Below are 20,714 nucleotides of genomic sequence, written 5' to 3' on the forward strand. Positions count from 1 at the left end.
CGCTATTATACATAAAATGACTTGTTTGCATCACACGGATCACTTGAATTTTCACCCATTTAATCACTGGACATGAAAACGAATTGAACAAGTGTCAATCAGTTGAAGTGGCCATAATTTCTGTAGTATCTCAAGTGACTAAATGTCAGCAGGGAACTTTGCCTTAAAGAGGTGATTATTTTTCAAGCATAGCAACCAAATTCTGGGTAGTCAAACCCCCAGTTAGATATCTCACGCCATCACATTTAATTTTTAACACGCATGCATTGAACGACTCAACATAATGTATAGACTTCACTTTCGTTATTGCCGTTTTTAATTTAATTCAAAATATTTTTAAAATATCAATAATAAAAAAAAAAAAAATCAATAAGTTCGTTAACTTTTTAAAATCAACCATGATAATTAAATTTTAAGATTACAATATTTTTTCCAAAGTCTAGATAAAAGTTCCCTGCATCATTTTTTTTTTTTTTTTTACCGTTTGAAATAAATAACCTCATTCTTCTCTCCTAGTTAATTCTAATTTATCCACTTGTAACTAATCTTTTCACTAGTTCTGTCACCTTTTGTATGCATTTGTTTTGAACAGGATTTCCAACTAAAACTGCACTTCCTTGATTATCACCATAAATGGTCACATGATCGTTCACATCCGAGTTATTGCGTCTGAAATCGTTTTTGTTTTTCGTAATCGTCAATTCCTCAATTATTGCAGCAAATAGAATGTATTCCGTTTCACGTGGCGATGATGGTAAGGATTTGACGTTTTCTTGATTTTCAAAAAACTGCAATGCTAGTTGATAATTGGAAACCATATCCTGCAATACTGTGTCGAGCTTTCAAATTAACCCCGATCAGAGTCACAGACACTGAATTAATTCACTGCATGCTTTTTGCCAATATTCGTCATGGGAATAGTCTTGACAATATAATTTTGTGTAATTTATTAATTTTCATGCATCCAAGAAATGTTCAATTTATATAATTAATACTTGCTGTTGGCAATGTCAAAAAAAATAAAAATAAAAGCCTCTTACCATTGAAAGATTACATGTTTCTGAATTTTTAAGATGATTGGTTGGTTGTTTTTGTTTTACGGCATATCAACCCTTTTCAGGTTATTTAATGCCGTTTTAAGATGAGGATTGATAATTTGGATTATTTAGACTATTGTTCTCTTCAGTGTTATTTACACAACATTATGGCCAATTAAACCTCCGACCTTCTCCAGTTGTATTCTGTCAAACTCTCAAAATATTTCTGTCAAACTCTCAAAATATTTCTGTCAAACTCTCAAAATATTTCTGTCAAACTCCAAAAAATATTTCTGTCAAACTCCAAAAAATATTTCTGTCAAACTCCAAAAAATATTTCTGTCAAACTCCAAAAAATATTTCTGTCAAACTCCAAAAAATATTTCTGTCAAACTCCAAAAAATATTTCTGTCAAACTCCAAAAAATATTTCTGTCAAACTCCAAAAGATATTTCTGTCAAACTCCAAAAAATATTTCTGTCAAACTCCAAAAGAAATTTCTGTCAAACTCCAAAAGAAATTTCTGTCGTGGAATTTTGAACAAAACTCTTATTTAATCCGCAGAGGTAGCATGGTCTATCCAGTCAGGATTGATGGAATTAAGTAATTTGCAATTGTGTTAGTATTATCCGCTCTGAGGATTGACCCTTCAAAAGAGTGTCCCCGACAACTACATTTTGCCTATGTACTTTATACGTTATGCAACAGGTCCTTGCAGACTTCTATCAGATCATGCCTGATGGAAAGAAAAAGTTACTAACATTGTGGATTAAATGAAAGATTCCATTCGAAATTCCACGAGTTCAACAAGATACACTAAGGTCAGAACCAAAACTTAGTGAAAATAGCATTGAAGATAACAGTAGTCTGAATAATAAAATATAGCTCTAAGTTTTGTTTTTAGCACTTCAGGAGTTCTACGACTTCCGTAAAATGTACCAGGAATGAGAACTGAAGAGTTTTCAAATCTTCAAGTGCAGTTCTAAGAGGGTTATAAGAGCATAACCCTTTAAATAAAATCCTATTTTTATGAAAATCAAATTATGTGTATAAAATTCTTCACAGAAGACAATGGAAGTGGTCCAGAATCTCTAAGTTACCCTTGACCTGTAAGTGACCCATGGAGACGGAGTTCCCTTAAAACTTCAAATATATTCGATTTTAATTTAATCCAAGCCATATGTATAAGAATGATTTCCAACATTTCAGTTTCTTGCGACAATATTAGAAGTGAAATGGAAGGATAGAACACCAACAATAAACTAATATGGTGTTATGAGCATAAAGTGTACACAGTAATGATACTCTTTAAAGGATGAAAATCCGACGATTTGATTTAAAATATATATTACATGCAGAAAAGGTTTTTGTATTAATCGCAAATTCAAATATATTTATACAAAAGTGGAATGATAAAATTCTCGCCATAGAAGAAAAAAAAAAAAAAAGATTCCATTTCCGTTTGATGAAAACTGGTTTTCTTTTTTTTTTTTTTTTGTTGCAGACCATTTACTAGTTGGCCAGTTGTGTACAAATCCCAAGAGCAATAGGAGCCTTCTATCATGTCTGAAAGTGACACAATGTTCAACAAGCAAGATCAGACACGTCGCTGCACAACTCATGCTCTCTACCGATCCAAGTTATGACAACAGGACCATTGCTAAAATCCTCAAAATGCAAATTTGAGGAGTTCAAAGCTTGATGGCACGGCTCAACACATCAGACAACCCATGGTTTTTGGTGTGGTTTCAAGTGAGGGCCACATCATGCCACCTTACATCATCAAAGTCGGCTTAAAAGTCAACACCAAAGTGTACCTGGATGTGTTTAAGAAAACAGTGATTCCCTGGTGCAAGCCAAATGGCCACTGACAGACCTTGAGTGTGGCAGTAGGACTTGGCGCCAGCCCACAAGCCCAAAGAGATCAAGGAATGCTACAACTACGTACCCTTATCTTACTAGCCCTCCACCTCTCTCAACCTGAATACACTGGACTTCTTCATTTGTTCATACATTAAAAACATTAACATGACCGCCCACAACACCAAAACCAGCTTGATCACCACTATCTGGCGAGTATTACCTGAGCTCCCATTGGCACTTGTGGAAAAGGTATGCTCCCAGTTCCAGAGCCATACCGAATCGAGGCAATGATTGAGGCTGAAGGGTGCTACATTGAATAAATGTCAGCTCTACTACATAATCAAGTTACCTGAATTGATACTTTTCAAGAAAAGTTTTAAAATAAATTTGTTGTGTTATTTACTTTAGGGTGACAAATTGATTGTTCTACCCTGTATATGTACACTCACTCATGTCATTTTCTAATTTATGTAGATTTAAATTTGTTTTTTTTTTTTAGAACTTTTTATATACTCACTAGATTATAATATCTACGATTTGCCAACGAAGGTCCTCTATCTTTTATTTGAGCGACTTTTACAAAATTCACGCTTTTCCTTGTTCGTGTTTTTCTATAAAAGCGAAACTAATAGAGAGCAAAGGCAAATTTCTGGCTTTCGTTCCAGGGACGTCCAAAAGCAATTAGCTTTGATCACTGTGGGGGGAACCCCTCATATCAGATAATTGCTATTCATTTGGACACCGCCAGAGTTCCCCCTTTTTTTCGGGGGAACGACATCATAGGGAAGAAAATAAATACGAGAGAAAGCGAAAGCTTGACTGGCCCCAGGCCAGGTTTAAAAGCCACTTTCATTTCTTAACTAAATTATCAAAGAGTTGACAAGTTTGACATCACTAAATTTAAATGCTTTCCACTTCCTGTGGCGTCAGAGTAGTGGTAAGCTATCAGGTTTTCTTTCACTTTTCCTGCCTTCATGTCACGGGTTCAAGCCTGCCAACCTACTAACACTTTTCTCCCAACACACTCCAAACACCCCAGGCACCCCCCCTAGTTCATTACTAAAAAGTCTTACATCTAAAAGGAAAGGGATAAGCTGCTTATAACACATGAAGAGGGCCAATTGACGATTTGATACAAGAAAAATGGCAACAGACAAGAAAAGTTGGAAGTCATTCACAAAATATCTAATCTTAGGATGAGACAAAAAAAATATATATTTTTCTAATAAATCAATAAAACAACATCCAAACAGATATTTGCAACCGTAATTTGCATAACTATTTTTGAAGCAGTTTATAACAAATTACTGTTTGGCATTATTCATTTGTAATTTTATTGTCCAATTTCCATTTTACATACACACACAACCAGGGTGTTTTGTTTTGTATTTTTTAAGAACCGATAGACAGAATTGATAAGTATTTTCTTGCAGATCTGGCCACTATCAGTTATTTATTTATTTTTTATTTCAGCTTGATTTGGCAATTCGTCATCAAGAGACTAACACCCGAGCAGTGTTTGTAAATTGTGCAAGTATTTTATTTACATTTGATAAACAAATAAGTTTATGAAATGGACCTATCAACTGGCCACCTTATTCATGCAATTTAACCCCATTTTCTTTGGGGATATATAAAATCCCATGTCTATGCTGATAAATCATGCACAATAGACCACTTGAAAGAAAATATTCGATGTGTTATCGAAATACAGCTTAATTTGATACAGAGTTTATGTAAATTGAACCTCTAGATTACACTATATATGCACAAAGCTATATTCTCAAAATTGCATTTAAATTGTGAATGCCAAAATTAAGCTGGAATAAACCAACTATTTGTATAAAAGTACTTTTTCTTTGTTTTATTTTAATGCTCACTGCTTTTATTAAAGGAAACACCCTTCATTATATATATTTATATAATAGAAAAATCTTATTAAAAATTTATTCAAATTTAAAAAAAAAAAAATAAAATAAACACCTGTAAAGAAGGTATACAGAATTTTTAATTATCCAACAAGGAGTACAAATAAGCTTGAAAAACCTTATTCCGTGGAGTTTCGAAAACTGTAATTCTTCTCAGAAAAGATTTGCAAAATATACAATAAATTTTGGAGGTTAATGCATTGAAAAAAAATAAATAAATAAAAAAATAAAATAAAAACTACAAATATTAATTGAATCATACTTGCATAAAAAAGTTTTTAATAGTACCTATTTACTATGCCTCCCCACAGGATCTGAAGAACAGATACTACACTTTGATCTTGTCCCGAAGGCCAAGAGTTTAAGGATTCATAATGATTATGAATGCAGGAAAAAAAAGTATAAGAGGATATATATATATATATATATATATATATATATACATGCACATGTTTCCAGGTTATTATCTGGGAGGGCTTTGTTCTACCAAGAGAGATGTACCCTCAGTCTTCAGCAAGACAAGTATCTAGGAAAAAGAAAACCGATGTAAAATCTGAGGTCTACCATCTTCTGATTAAAACAGAAAATAACCAAATTATAAAATATAAAAAATACTTAATTTAAGAATACAAATTTTTAATTAAGTTTTACATAATCGTCTTGAGCTTGCATTGTTTATTTTACATTCTTAAATACTTTTATAGCTAACATAATAAATCTCACCTGTCTGTTTAAACACCCAGGCAACGCCGCTAATCTATAATAGAAATCTCACCTGTCTGTCTAAATGCATGTATATTTTGCAAAACTTTCGACAGAGGCGACGGATTTTCACAAAACCGGTAACATTTTGAATCTCAACCCTTCGGACAACATATCGAAAAATTGGCTAAAAACATTAATTCGTCCACCCTCAACTGGGCACTTTTCTACAAGGAGGGATCGCTTTTTTCATTGATTTTTTTTTTTTTTTTCAAAAGTTATTCCCTTTTTTCAAATGACTAGCCTTAATTTTAAGGTTCACCACTTCCGGTTTGGCGATGGACGCAACAGCAAAGACGTCACTTTCTTTTCACGTTCCTTTCCTCTTTCGTAGTACGGCTACCTGCCTACTAACACTTGGTTTTTGCTCACATACTTCCAACACCCAAGCAACGCCGGGCACCCAGGCTAGTCCAATAAAGAAACGTTAATCGGATTCTCAAAGTTGAACTTAACTAGTATTGGATTCAACAAATCGATACTTCATTCCTAGTCAGTGAAATATGTAAACTTTTCCGATAGATTTCATCGATAACATTCTATCCAACCCAATACTTTTCGCAATAGAAACTTAGAGCTTTACAGTCAATTTGAATTAAATAATAAGCAGGTTTTATTACCCAATGAAATTGCTAATCGTATTTTTTTTTTTTTTGACAAATAGGTAAAAAGGGGATTACAAATTGCATTGTTATGATGACTGAACTTATGCATTCGTGACCTGGAAGTTTAATCCGTTGCAGATATTGACGGCATGAGACTAAGAAAGCAATGCCTGTCATGGATGTGCATCAGAAGCAGAGATAAGTCATTGAATTCCTCCATACAGAAAAAAACTGAACTGATCAACATTCACCCCCACTTGTTGAACATTTAAGTTGATGCAGTTGATTTCAGCACAGTTAGGAAACCGTTTAAATTTCAGAGTGATAACAGCTGTGAGTGACAATACAATACCCAGACTTATGACCGAGGCATCAAAAGAGGCTGGCAAAAGTGCATTGAGAATAGTGGTCAATATGTAGAAAAATAATCTCTGGAACAAAAAAGGTCACTCGATTCACTGATACAACTTCTGTCTTTGTAGCTTTGAAACGTTATAGAGTTAAAAATATGAACCCTTACCTTTACAATGAGCTCGTATATATGTATCTGGCAGTACACGAGTACATTTGTGCAGATGTTCATAAAAATCGACTCAGCCATTTCAGAGTCCATAGGGAACAAACTCACACAAGGTTACTTTTATATAATAGTAAAGGTTGTTTTAAGTTAAAAAAAAACAAAAAAAAACAGCTTATGAATGCTATCTTACAGTATTCACTTCCTAAGTGAATACTTCTTTCCAGCTGCAAGACTTGGCCGATGAGCTGCAGATCTCAAAAAGCTAGAAGTGTTAAACCTATACTGCCTCAGACGAATTCTGCAGGTATCATTTTTTCTCCAATACTACCCAAATGAAGATATAATGCAGGATCATACTCCTCAACCAATCTCTTTCAAAGAGGAGACTTTGCTGGTTGGACTACAGTGCAAAGTTAGTGAAAACGCTCAGGTTATCAGCTAAAAAACATTGTTACACACCACACGGCACATTGTATGTAATTCAAGTTTCTCCAAAACTCTTGGGTTTGACATTTCACTCTAAAGACGCTCAGCACAAACTGAGCCAACAATATTATTGCACAACCATTTTTAGACAGAACAGATCCGAGCCCAAAATGTATTATAATTGGAGTTACACACACAACAGCGATATCAAATTTTTTTTTTTTTTTTTTTGCATATTCAGTGATCAAGCAAGTGCTTCAAGTAAACATGGATATCTAATAAATTTAAGCCAGTCAGAATTTTCATGTTAGACTTAAATAGCAATGCATCTGACAATTTTTTAATCTGTGAATAGCGTCCTTAAAGTGTAATTTGCTTTGATTATTCCAGTAAAATTACAAGGGAGACAATTTTATATAATGATCTAAAAAATAAATAAAAATAAATAAATAAATAAAAACATAAAATGTAAGGGGAAACCTATTTTCACCTTTTTTCTTTCGTAGCTTACATTTTAAATGTAAAAATTGAAATCAAAATGATTCCTGGGCTATGCTGGGTAGGTACAACTAATATAAGTTTCGTTTTTCTTTAATTCGTTTTTATACCCACACATTATGTTAGATAGTTATCCTTTAAACATCTTTTACACAAATACACAACATGGATATATGCATGCATCAGCGACCACAGCTCTCCAAATTGTAGAGCCATTGTAATCTCAGGAAGACAAGTAAAGACGGCAGTTTCCTATTGCTTTCCATCTTTATTCAAGAGGTGTATCTTCCCCTGTGAGTTAAACGTGCCCCCAGATACCAACCTGGAAATTTCTACGACACTGCGCAGTACATACAGCACCTAGCCTTCCCAAATGGTCACCCATCTGGTACTGGCCAGGCTCATCGTTGCTTAACTTTGGTTATCTGGCGAGAACCGGTGTGTTAGCGTGATTGTGCATATATACACACACATACATATAAAATTGAAGCAATATTGCTTTGTTCATTGCCCTATCCAATAATTATTTTTGTTGATTTAATAGTTCAGAGTTTTCTTCTTAAGACTGCATAATGGTCCAAGAATCTGGCAAGTCATAGTTGAGAATCTGCTCACAATAGATCCTCTCGTAATGGCTACTCGACACTGGTTTATACGAGGAATGGTGAACCTTCTCCAAGTGATCTTGCCTCGAGTAATGCCATAAAGCTGGATACTCCACCAGACTAGATGAATTCTTGTCCTGGAGACCATAAGAAAGACATACTAAAACCTGGTGGACTGGTCAACTGAGGAGGGAAAATTAATGTTCGTAATTTTCTTTACTCCATGTCTGAAAGGTAAATGAGAACTTTAATGGAATGTTCAAATATTTGCATATCACATGTCGAGATCAAGTGTCCCCTCCCCATAAAAAAAGGGGGGGTTCTTCATTTCTGAAGACTTACATCAATGTAAAAGGAAACAAAATGAGAAAAATTATTCATAAAGAAAAGTTTTTTTTTGTTTTTCTTTTTGTAATTCAGGTTTTCTACTTTGTTCACGTTGTATGACGGTCTCAGAATCGGGCAGGTTTTGGTTGATATTCTGCTTAACTCTGTCCAAAGTTCATCTCATCGAGTTGATGATGTCCATTTTTACCTTATCAAACAAAATTGCAGTGCATAGGCGACTGAACAAACCTCACTTATAACAATGAAGTACACATATCGTTTGTTCAGAATGTAAAAAAATATTAAAAGTAAAATTGCCCTATTTTTAGCATCAAATTCTGGGGGTGCTTAATGTACATAAGATCCACAGAAAATAAAACGTTACGTTTGTCAATCATTTCACGTAAAATTTGAAAAGGAATCCAATAAGGTTACAAACAGAATACAAAGTGAATGATTTTTTTTTTCTTGAGGATAAAAAAGCACCATGACTGACATTTGTTTGGATAGAGGGTAGTATAGGGTTGAGGGGGAAACGGGTGTAGAGTGGGTTGGATGGAATAGAAAGCTGCAGAATAAAAATGGATAAATGAATTGTGTTACCTCTCTCATCTGAAATCCAAGCATTTTGGACTGCGGTAATGAGAAAGTAAAAATATAACCCAGTTAAGACTTGCCGTTTTATTTATTTTTTTTTTAATTAATTTATTTTTTTTTTAACTTAGACAAAGATCAATGGTAGAGTAGTAGTGGCTCAGGTGATGTAGGGGTTGAACTAATAAATAAAATGAAATATTAAACATCTGCGCACCCAAAGATATAAATAAAAAGGGTAGTTAAATTACTTACCTAGGTGATCAGAAAAAATTCAAGGTTCAGTCCTGTTTATAAAAAAGCCAATAACAAAAGCCAAAACAACTAAGGACAAACAAAGCACATACATAAGATGAATACGACTGACACTAAGAAAAAAAAAAAAAAAAAGAGAGAAAGAAATTATTTTGACTGAAAGAGAAAGTGTTTGCCTCTTTGTTTTTTTTTTCTGATAGGAATCTCTGGAATGACATTTCTTAGATAAATAGGACGAATTATGTTTACATTTTCACTTTTTAATGAACCACATTCATATGATATTAGTAGTGGACAATGCAATAAACAAATTATCTACATGAAATAATTACTTTGCAATTATTTATGGAGGCCATAAGGCAGATAGATGAATGCAACATAAATTGATATTTTGAAAAAAAAAAAAAAAAGGGTTGGGGGCGGTAGAACATACATAAACTAATATACATCAACCATAAATTGCTTTGTGTCCATTTCATCATATGCAAAGAGCCAGGTGGTTAAAAGTGCAGAATAGAGTTTCGATTCTAGCTTGAGGCACTTGCTTATTCAGCCACATTGAAGAGCTGTGTTAAACAATATTTGAATATACACACACGTGTGTGTGGGGGGGGTATGGTAGCTTCCTTTAGTTTTGACAGACTATAGATACCCACTGTAAGGGTGTCTGTGCATGGATTTTTTGTGGCAAGAGTTGCGCAATCTCCAACCACATCTCTCCAGTGTCAACAGTGTTAAATACCAGTGGCAAGTGGAGGTTCAGGACAACTGGAAACAATGCTGAGATAAGCGGAGAGCACATACAGCACATAGAATTTCCAATGGTCACCCATATGGTGCTAGCCAGGCTCATCGTTGCTTAGCTTCAGTGATCTGACGAAAACAGTTGTGTCAATGTGATTTTATTTATATATATATATATATATATATATATATATATATATACACACACACACACACATTTATTTGTTTTACATAAGCATTTATATGCCGCTACATATTCATGAGCATGTTTTATCAGCCAGTTATAAGTAATCAGAAACCTCTTCATATGACATTGCTTATACAAAAGTCCATAACAGACTACTTTTGTAAAAGCACTATCGCCTAAAGAGGTCTCTAGTAACGTAACTGGCTGATTGAAACATGCTCATAAATGTGTAGCGATATATTAATACTTATGTCAAACAAATAAAAAGTATATCTTGTTATTGAATACTCTTGTATTAACCTTGTTAAAAATTCTTTGGTTGCTTCACCTCTGGAAAACATTAAACTGGAATAATTATATGTATACACACACACACACACATGCATGAGCATAAAATACACTAAATATCAAAATTAAGTACCTCGGGGACAAAACGTAGGAAAGACAAACAATTAAGACCTTTCCTTTATGCAGGGTGTTCCAAAAGTCTTCTGTCCTCATATCTGCTTAACTATGGGCGTATGTGTGAAACGGCACTAACCCTATTTTTTGTTCAACCAGCTTCCTCTGAAGGAGGAAGTTCCATGGGAGTATGAAATTCGTAAGCAGTCCCCAGCCGCATATATATCCCCATTAGGAGAGATGATAATGTTAAGTTTTTGCACCTGGAATTATCAAATTGGTCACCCATTTTAGTAATGACCAGGCTCAACGTTGCTTAACTTCGATGATTTGATGGGAACCAATGTGTAAATTATGCCTATGTAGTAAGATGAAAGTGGTGCGATCTTAAAGTTAAACGCCTTAAGTTTTTTTTTTTTTTAGATCCTTATCTATATATATAAAAGCGAAAATGTGTGTATGCATGTATGTTCGCTTTTTGTGTATGTCTGTAAAAGGCTTTTTTCGCCGGACTTCTCGGTCGACTCATTCCTTCTTAAAACTTTTTATATCACATATAAATGATAATATCTATGAGTTACGAACCGGGGTCGGCTGTCTATTTAATTTGCCCGACTTTCACGCGCTATTTTTTCCAGATTTTTAGCGTGTCCCGTGTATCTTTCACTTTTCAGTATAAAACAAGCGAAAACTGGCTTGCAGCCGCATCCTGTTTCAAGGTCAAACATCACGCGACTTAAGGTTCTCGCACCTGTTAATTTCAGCTTATAAACGTTACATTAAGGTTTTTCATTCCTTTTCTCTCGTGGCCGAGATAGCTAGGTTGCAGGGTTTTTTTCCATTTCGTTTCCATCTCCACGTCAAAGGTTCGGGGTTCAAGCCTACTTCCCTACTAAAACTTTTTTTTTCTTTTATTTTACACCTCCAAACACCCAACCGATATTTTTTTTTTTTTAACAAGGTTGTTTTGATCACCCCCCCCACACACACACCTACAAACACCCGGGCCACGCTGGGTACCCCTGCTAGTCTATTATATAAAGGGGAAAATGTGGGTTAGTTTTTATGTGTGTTTGTATGTCTGCCAAAAACTTTCAACAGACACATCGGACCATGAGAAAAGTGGTATTCTTAGAAAGATCAATCTCTCGGATGAAAAAAATTAAAAATAAAAGCAATTAAAAAAAATGGCCAAAAAGATTACTTCTGTGCTGGTCAACTGGGCTTTTTTTTTTTGCAAGGAGGGGTTAATTTTTAGCATCAACATTTAGTTGTATGCCTAATGATCTCAACATAAGTTTTGAAGACTTATGTTGAGGACTCATGACGTCATAAGTATTTTTGGGGTTTTTTTTTTCTGTTGCACAGGCACTCTCTGCTATTTTGATTGAAACATTTTTTTTTACTGGGGGTTGCTCAATAGCCTTAGGATACTATCTCTCCACCTGGGCAACACCGGGTACTCATGCTAGCCCTTAATAGTTCTTGAGATATTCCATGTCAAAATGTACCCAAGACTTTTGGAACACCCTGATTCTTACTGTGTTTGAATGTTTTTTTCTATCTTTGCAGAAATCTGTGTGTGCACACACACATATTTATATACATAGTTCAGAAAATGTCTGCATGCAATAAATGGATTTTCACATTTCTCTAACTGGATTTCAATCCAGTTCTTTTCACATCCAGCAGATGTATTTATCAGAGCAAACAATAACTTACAGCATACATCTCACTAGCAGAGGCCAAGTGATAATTGCATGGGGGTTATTTTATGCTACAAAGATTGGCCTGCTGTTGAAAAGTCTTCAGAAATGGCAACTAATTCTATGACTACTGAAGGAAAAGAGACAGAAGAAAAAAAAAAAAAACGGCAGAACAGGAAAACCAAAAAAGACAAGAAAACCAAAAAAGACAAGAAAACCAAAAAAGACAAGAAAACCAAAAAAGACAAGAAAACCAAAAAAGACAAGAAAACCAAAAAAGACAAGAAAACCAAAAAAGACATGGAAAAAAAAAAAAGAAAAAGACAGGGAGGAAAAAAAAAAAGAAAAAGACAGGGAGGAAAAAAAAAAAGAAAAAGACAGGGAGGAGAAAAAAAAAAAGAAAAAGACAGGGAGGAGAAAAAAAAAAGAAAAAGACAGGGAGGAGAAAAAAAAAAGAAAAAGACAGGGAGGAAAAAAAAAAGAAAAAGACAGGGGGGGGGGAAAAAAGAAAAAGACAGGGGGGGGAAAAAAAGAAAAAGACAGGGGAAAAAAAAAAAAAAAAAAAAGACAGGGGGGAAAAAAAAAAGAAAAAGACGGGGGGAAAAAAAAAAGAAAAAGACAGGGGGAAAAAAAAAAGAAAAAGACAGGGGGAAAAAAAAGAAAAAGACAGGGGGAAAAAAGAAAAAGACGGGGAAAAAGGCAAAGAAAGAAAAAGACGGGGAAAAAGGCAAAGAAAGAAAAAGATAGGAAAAAGGCAAAGAAAGAAAAAGATAGGAAAAAGGCAAAGAAAGAAAAAGATAGGAAAAAGGCAAAGAAAGAAAAAGATAGGAAAAAGGCAAAGAAAGAAAAAGATAGGAAAAAGACAAAGAAAGAAAGAGATAGGAAAAAGACAAAGAAAGAAAGAGATAGGAAAAAGACAAAGAAAGAAAGAGATAGGAAAAAGACAAAGAAAGAAAGAGATAGGAAAAAGACAAAGAAAGAAAGAGATAGGAAAAAGACAAAGAAAGAAAGAAAAAGGAAAAAGACAAAGAAAGAAAAAGGAAAAAGACAAAGAAAGAAAAAGGAAAAAGACAAAGAAAGAAAAAGGAAAAAGACAAAGAAAGAAAAAGGAAAAAGACAAAGAAAGAAAAAGATAGGAAAAAGACAAAGAAAGAAAAAGATAGGAAAAAGACAAAGAAAGAAAAAGATAGGAAAAAGACAAAGAAAGAAAAAGATAGGAAAAAGACAAAGAAAGAAAAAGATAGGAAAAAGACAAAGAAAGAAAAAGATAGGAAAAAGACAAAGAAAGAAAAAGATAGGAAAAAGACAAAGAAAGAAAAAGATAGGAAAAAGACAAAGAAAGAAAAAGATAGGAAAAAAACAAAGAAAGAAAAAGATAGGAAAAAGACAAAGAAAGAAAAAGATAGGAAAAAGACAAAGAAAGAAAAAGATAGGAAAAAGACAAAGAAAGAAAAAGATAGGAAAAAGACAAAGAAAGAAAAAGATAGGAAAAAGACAAAGAAAGAAAAAGATAGGAAAAAGACAAAGAAAGAAAAAGATAGGAAAAAGACAAAGAAAGAAAAAGATGGGAAAAAGACAAAGAAAGAAAAAGATAGGAAAAAGACAAAGAAAGAAAAAGATAGGAAAAAGACAAAGAAAGAAAAAGATAGGAAAAAGACAAAGAAAGAAAAAGATAGGAAAAAGACAAAGAAAGAAAAAGATAGGAAAAAGACAAAGAAAGAAAAAGACAGGGAAAAGACAAAGAAAGAAAAAGACAGGAAAAAGACAAAGAAAGAAAAAGACAGGAAAAAGACAAAGAAAGAAAAAGATAGGAAAAAGACAAAGAAAGAAAAAGATAGGAAAAAGACAAAGAAAGAAAAAGATAGGAAAAAGACAAAGAAAGAAAAAGATAGGAAAAAGACAAAGAAAGAAAAAGATAGGAAAAAGACAAAGAAAGAAAAAGATAGGAAAAAGACAAAGAAAGAAAAAGATAGGAAAAAGACAAAGAAAGAAAAAGATAGGAAAAAGACAAAGAAAGAAAAAGATAGGAAAAAGACAAAGAAAGAAAAAGATAGGAAAAAGACAAAGAAAGAAAAAGATAGGAAAAAGACAAAGAAAGAAAAAGATAGGAAAAAGACAAAGAAAGAAAAAGATAGGAAAAAGACAAAGAAAGAAAAAGATAGGAAAAAGACAAAGAAAGAAAGATAGGAAAAAAACAAAGAAAGAAAAAGATAGGAAAAAGACAAAGAAAGAAAAAGATAGGAAAAAGACAAAGAAAGAAAAAGATAGGAAAAAGACAAAGAAAGAAAAAGATAGGAAAAAGACAAAGAAAGAAAAAAATAGGAAAAAGACAAAGAAAGAAAAAGACAGGAAAAAGACAAAGAAAGAAAAAGATAGGAAAAAGACAAAGAAAGAAAAAGATAGGAAAAAGACAAAGAAAGAAAAAGATAGGAAAAAGACAAAGAAAGAAAAAGATAGGAAAAAGACAAGGAAAGAAAAAGATAGGAAAAAGACAAAGAAAGAAAAAGATAGGAAAAAGACAAAGAAAGAAAAAGAAAAATAGACGTAAAAAATTTAAAGTTTAACAAACTTGAAATTAAAACGCTCCCTGACAACGTTGGCCAAGTATAACTTGTAAATACGCTAACATAGGGTGCAACAGAAAAATCTCTCACATTTTAAACTTCCAACTTTGTTACTAATGAACTTCCGCAAGTGACAATGATATTTTCATTTAACTAATAACTTGCCATTTTTTTTTTCAAGTACTCTCATCAAGCAATATGGTTTGAACTGATGCACATCGTGCTTTTACCGTAGAAATGTTTTTGAGGAATGGTGAATCTGTAACTTCAACATAGAGAGCTTTCAGAGTTGATTATAAGTTAGGATGGCATGCTACTGTTCCAGATAACCAATCAATACAGATAGTTGCAAATTTCGGAGCTACAAGTTCAACATTTAAAAGCAAAGCGCTCGAATGCCAGACAGTATTCGAGCTACGAGGCTTTCTCTTACTCAGTCTCCTACATGTTCAACTCGTAAACATGATTTGGCTTTGGGATTGTCTGATCGAACAGTCAAAAATTCTACACACCGATATGCAGTTTCGATTTCTTTTAATAAGCACAAAAGTGTCAATTTTAGCAATTTTGACACGAAAGGCACCCATGGGTTGGGGGTGGGGGCAACCAAAGTTTTCCCGAAAAATCTGTTCTGTTACTTCTTTACTCATATCATGCTTAATGTTTGCGCAAAATTTCAAAAAATTCCAAGTCATAGTTATTGAGAAAAGTACGGACAGACGAGGGTGAATTTACAGACACCCCCCTCCTTTTGTTGGGGAACCAAAAACAATCTTCCACTGCTAGTAGTAATGAAATAAATATTTGATTTAAGCTTCCAGTAAAACAAATCTAGATTACCCCCTCACAAGTGATTTTACGTTTAAGACAATATATACACATTTAAGATGTGTTTTTTTTATGGTAATCTCGACAAAATAACCATTTTATCATTAAATATTGAGACTTATAAAGAATCGGAAAAATATTGGATTCGTCCCATCACTAATAGACACACACGTGCACATAACTCTTATTTGATTAAATGTTCATTTCACTCGCGGACATATGTTGGATAGCTGTCATATGAAAGGGCTGCCCCCTTCTCATGTAAGTAGGAAGACATACTAGATAAGTGAAGATGATATTAAGAAAAGGCTAGAATCGAACTCTGTAGGCAATTGTTAAAGATAATAGAAATTGGAATCTAAAGATTCCATTGTTAATTCTTTTAAAATAGCTCAATATTAATTCTTTTAAAATAGCTCAATATTAATTCTTTTAAAATAGCTCAATATTAATTCTTTTAAAATAGCTCAATATTAATTCTTTTAAAATAGCTCAATATTAATTCTTTTAAAATAGCTCAATATTAATTCTTTTAAAATAGCTCAATATTAATTCTTTTAAAATAGCTCAATATTAATTCTTTTAAAATAGCTCAATATTAATTCTTTTAAAATAGCTCAATATTAATTCTTTTAAAATAGCTCAATATTAATTCTTTTAAAATAGCTCAATATTAATTCTTTTAAAATAGCTCAATATTAATTCTTTTAAAATAGCTCAATATTAATTCTTTTAAAATAGCTCAATATTAATTCTTTTAAAATAGCTCAATATTAATTCTTTTAAAATAGCTCAATATTAATTCTTTTAAAATAGCTCAATATTAATTCTTTTAAAATAGCTCAATATTAATTCTTTTAAAATAGCTCAATATTAATTCTTTTAAAATAGCTCAATATTAATTCTTTTAAAATAGCTCAATGTTAATTCTTTTAAAATAGCTCAATATTAATTCTTTTAAAATAGCTCAATATTAATTCTTTTAAAATAGCTCAATATTAATTCTTTTAAAATAGCTCAATGTTAATTCTTTTAAAATAGCTCAATATTAATTCTTTTAAAATAGCTCAATATTAATTCTTTTAAAATAGCTCAATATTAATTCTTTTAAAATAGCTCAATATTAATTCTTTTAAAATAGCTCAATATTAATTCTTTTAAAATAGCTCAATATTAATTCTTTTTAAATAGCTCAATATTAATTCTTTTTAAATAGCTCAATATTAATTCTTTTTAAATAGCTCAATATTAATTCTTTTTAAATAGCTCAATATTAATTCTTTTTAAATAGCTCAATATTAATTCTTTTTAAATAGCTCAATATTAATTCTTTTTAAATAGCTCAATATTAATTCTTTTTAAATAGCTCAATATTAATTCTTTTTAAATAGCTCAATATTAATTCTATTAAAATAGCTCAATATTAATTCTATTAAAATAGCTCAATATTAATTCTATTAAAATAGCTCAATATTAATTCTATTAAAATAGCTCAATATTAATTCTATTAAAATAGCTCAATATTAATTCTATTAAAATAGCTCAATATTAATTCTATTAAAATAGCTCAGTATTAATTCTTTTAAAATAGCTCAGTATTAATTCTTTTAAAATAGCTCAGTATTAATTCTTTTAAAATAGCTCAGTATTAATTCTTTTAAAATAGCTCAGTATTAATTCTTTTAAAATAGCTCAGTATTAATTCTTTTAAAATAGCTCAATATTAATTCTTTTAAAATAGCTCAATATTAATTCTTTTAAAATAGCTCAATATTAATTCTTTTAAAATAGCTCAATATTAATTCTTTTAAAATAGCTCAATATGAATTCTTTTAAAATAGCTCAATATGAATTCTTTTAAAATAGCTCAATATGAATTCTTTTAAAATAGCTCAATATGAATTCTTTTAAAATAGCTCAATATGAATTCTTTTAAAATAGCTCAATATGAATTCTTTTAAAATAGCTCAATATTAATTCTATTAAAATAGCTCAATATTAATTCTATTAAAATAGCTCAATATTAATTCTATTAAAATAGCTCAATATTAATTCTATTAAAATAGCTCAATATTAATTCTATTAAAATAGCTCAATATTAATTCTTTTAAAATAGCTCAATATTAATTCTATTAAAATAGCTCAATATTAATTCTTTTAAAATAGCTCAATATTAATTCTTTTAAAATAGCTCAATATTAATTCTTTTAAAATAGCTCAATATTAATTCTTTTAAAATAGCTCAATATTAATTCTATTAAAATAGCTCAATATTAATTCTTTTCTTTTCATTACGTGTGTGAATATATATATTTTTTTTCTAATTTCTTTATCTTTTCTTCTTTATGTCTAATGTTCAATCAATTTTTTATAGGACCATTCCTCTTTTTTTTCCTCCGTTGAGTCTATTTTTTTGTTTATTTGTTTTTTAACTGTGGTAGCCTCCAGGTTCGATTTTTTCCCCCAATTTAATTGTTTTCCTAATAATTGATCCAGCGATCCGCTGTCACTCTAATCAATTAATAATAGTACTGTTTTGACCCTTGGCTCTGCTTGCCACAGTTAACAAGATACTACGCTATGATCACAGCCAAAGAGTCACAACATTACACAGCTTTTAGAAATTGACTTCCAAACTAACGAATCTCTGGCCAGTTCTTAATCAGTTTCTCTCAAGCCCATCTGTAACACTTTCTCCCAGGTTTTTCTTGGTAGTCCCCTGTCAGCTGGTTTCTAATGATTGATCAAATTTAATGCAAACCTGAAATATCTGAATTTTCAAATAGAAGATCATGCCCATATTATGCCCCTTTAAAACCTTTAACGTATTACAACGAAACTGAAACGTATGGAATATCAAAATTTCACAAGAATCAGAAGTATCTGAATTTTCACCCCATAAATACATGGATATGTACATACGTGTACACGTTTATGTAAATGAAGTTACTATAACACGATTTCATTACGATCAAAGACGCTTGAAGTTGAAACATTACTTAGTTTCTAATTGTACAAATACACAACAGCTGAACAATTACCATGGCGACATGTGCTGCAGTCATAAGCTTAAATACTAAAGACGCCCAATCACAGTTACGAGTATATCAGATCTATATTTAAAATGACAGCATAGACTTTGAGATAATTACTTTTAACTTTCAGATAAATCATTCTTCTTTTTTACTAATTTCTTTTTGTCGTATTTTTTTTTTTTTTTTTTTTTGTAAATCAAAGATAAATGTATTGTAAGATAGATTCATTTTTATTCTCAGAAAATCTTTCATAAAAAAAATTTTTTTTTAAAATCAATAACTTGAAAATAAATATGGAAAAAGATTTAATAGACTAGAGTGTCTGTTTGCTCTAAATTCAAAAATATTGCATCGATTTCAACTAAACTGCGCATGCAAGTACTGCAGGGTTCAAAAAAATTTTTTTTTTTTTTTTTTACATAGGAGTTACCACTTATCAAGGCCCAGAGGCCACTGGAGGATAAGGGTTAAAGAGTGTACAGCAGTGAATGGGACAATATGATAGTAATCGTTAGAAGTGGAATTTGGTAAATTGGATTACTTCAGGAGACAGCTCATCAAAAATTTGTTTACGTTGACTTGAAGACAACCGTATTGTAGTCAGCTTGAAAGCAGACAAATGGAAGAGAGTTCCATAGCTGTATGCAGTTCTAAGGAAGAAGCTTTGTTCATGGAATCTACGTTTAGGTTTTGGCACAGATAAAGAATGGGGAAAATTATTGATAGTGTTTTCAGCTAGACGAGTGTTTCATGAAAGTTTGGTGAGGGAGGGGACCATAGATTAGAGCTCAGACGAGCACTTGCCATGAAAATAACGATAAAGATAAAGCGGTTGCAGGGAAGAGAAAGGGGCTACGAAGTCTATTCTGAACTGTAAAGGCAGGATAAGGTCTTTCTAGCAGCTTCCGCCCAGATGTGGCAACAATACTCCATCCGTGGACTTACCTGGCTCTTATATAGGTAGAGAATTGCATCAGTAGCGAGATCTACTGGATCGATAGAAGGATCCCACCATTTTTCCAGCGACCTTGGCAACAGATTTGATGTACATGCTCCATTTTAGTAAAGGTCAAGCTCAGGAGCTTGTCAACACATGGAGCCTCCCCAGAACGAGAGCCATTCATTTTAATTGATGCCAGATTGAGATCAGAGCATTGATGTAAAAATAGAAACTTGGTTTTAGATGCAGTAAAAGTAAATCAGCCACCTCTTTCCCCATTGTACCACGTGTTCAAGATCAAAGGAGAGAGAATCAGAGAGAACTTACGGCTTTTGATGTGCTGCCATAGATGGTAGTGTTATCCTAAACATAAGTTAAATAAAACAGTTAACATGAAGGTTATAAAGGTAAAAAAAAAGCCAAGTCATATGAAAAGGGACTTAGTTTTATTTTTAAAAAAAACGAAAAAAAAAAAACGAAAGAAAAAAAAACGAAAAAAAAAAAACGAAAAAAACGAAAAAAAAAACGAAAAAAAAACGAAAAAAAAAACGAAAAAAAAAAACGAAAAAAAAAAACGAAAAAAAAAAACGAAAAAAAAAAACGAAGAAAAAAAACGAAAAAAAAAAACGAAGAAAAAAAACGAAGAAAAAAAACGAAAAAAAAAACGAAAAAAAAAAAACGAAAAAAAAAAAAACGAAAAAAAAAAAACGAAAAAAAAAAAAACGAAAAAAAAAAAAAACGAAAAAAAAAAAACGAAAAAAAAAAAACGAAAAAAAAAAACGAAAAAAAAAAAACGAAAAAAAAAGGAACCAGATGCAATCAGAATCTATCGAAGTTTTATACTTAATTCTATAGTAGTAAAGGCGGTGTCAACTCAATCAAATTTTA

General features: G+C 31.8%; 1 protein-coding gene across 12 annotated transcripts in view; it reads right to left on the reverse strand.

Moving 5' to 3' along the window:
• The window catches only part of LOC145261200 (endothelin-converting enzyme homolog), a 662,230-nt gene that overhangs the window by 512,280 nt on the left and 129,236 nt on the right, over nucleotides 1–20,714 (reverse strand). For 3 of the 12 annotated variants that reach the window (XM_080119529.1, XM_080119530.1, XM_080119531.1), the window contains one exon: nucleotides 9,175–9,204. The exons of 8 other annotated variants lie outside the window; for them this stretch is intronic. In XM_080119529.1, coding sequence (XP_079975655.1) covers nucleotides 9,175–9,204 — 30 coding nt within the window. Of the gene's footprint in view, nucleotides 1–9,174; nucleotides 9,205–9,420; nucleotides 9,556–20,714 lie in introns of those variants that run through there. One more of the 12 variants, XM_080119537.1, reaches the window with a different exon arrangement.

This window comes from Euprymna scolopes, chromosome 37 (genome assembly GCF_053919585.1).
Source record: "Euprymna scolopes isolate OS-2025 chromosome 37, ASM5391958v1, whole genome shotgun sequence".
Lineage (NCBI taxonomy): Eukaryota > Metazoa > Mollusca > Cephalopoda > Sepiida > Sepiolidae > Euprymna > Euprymna scolopes.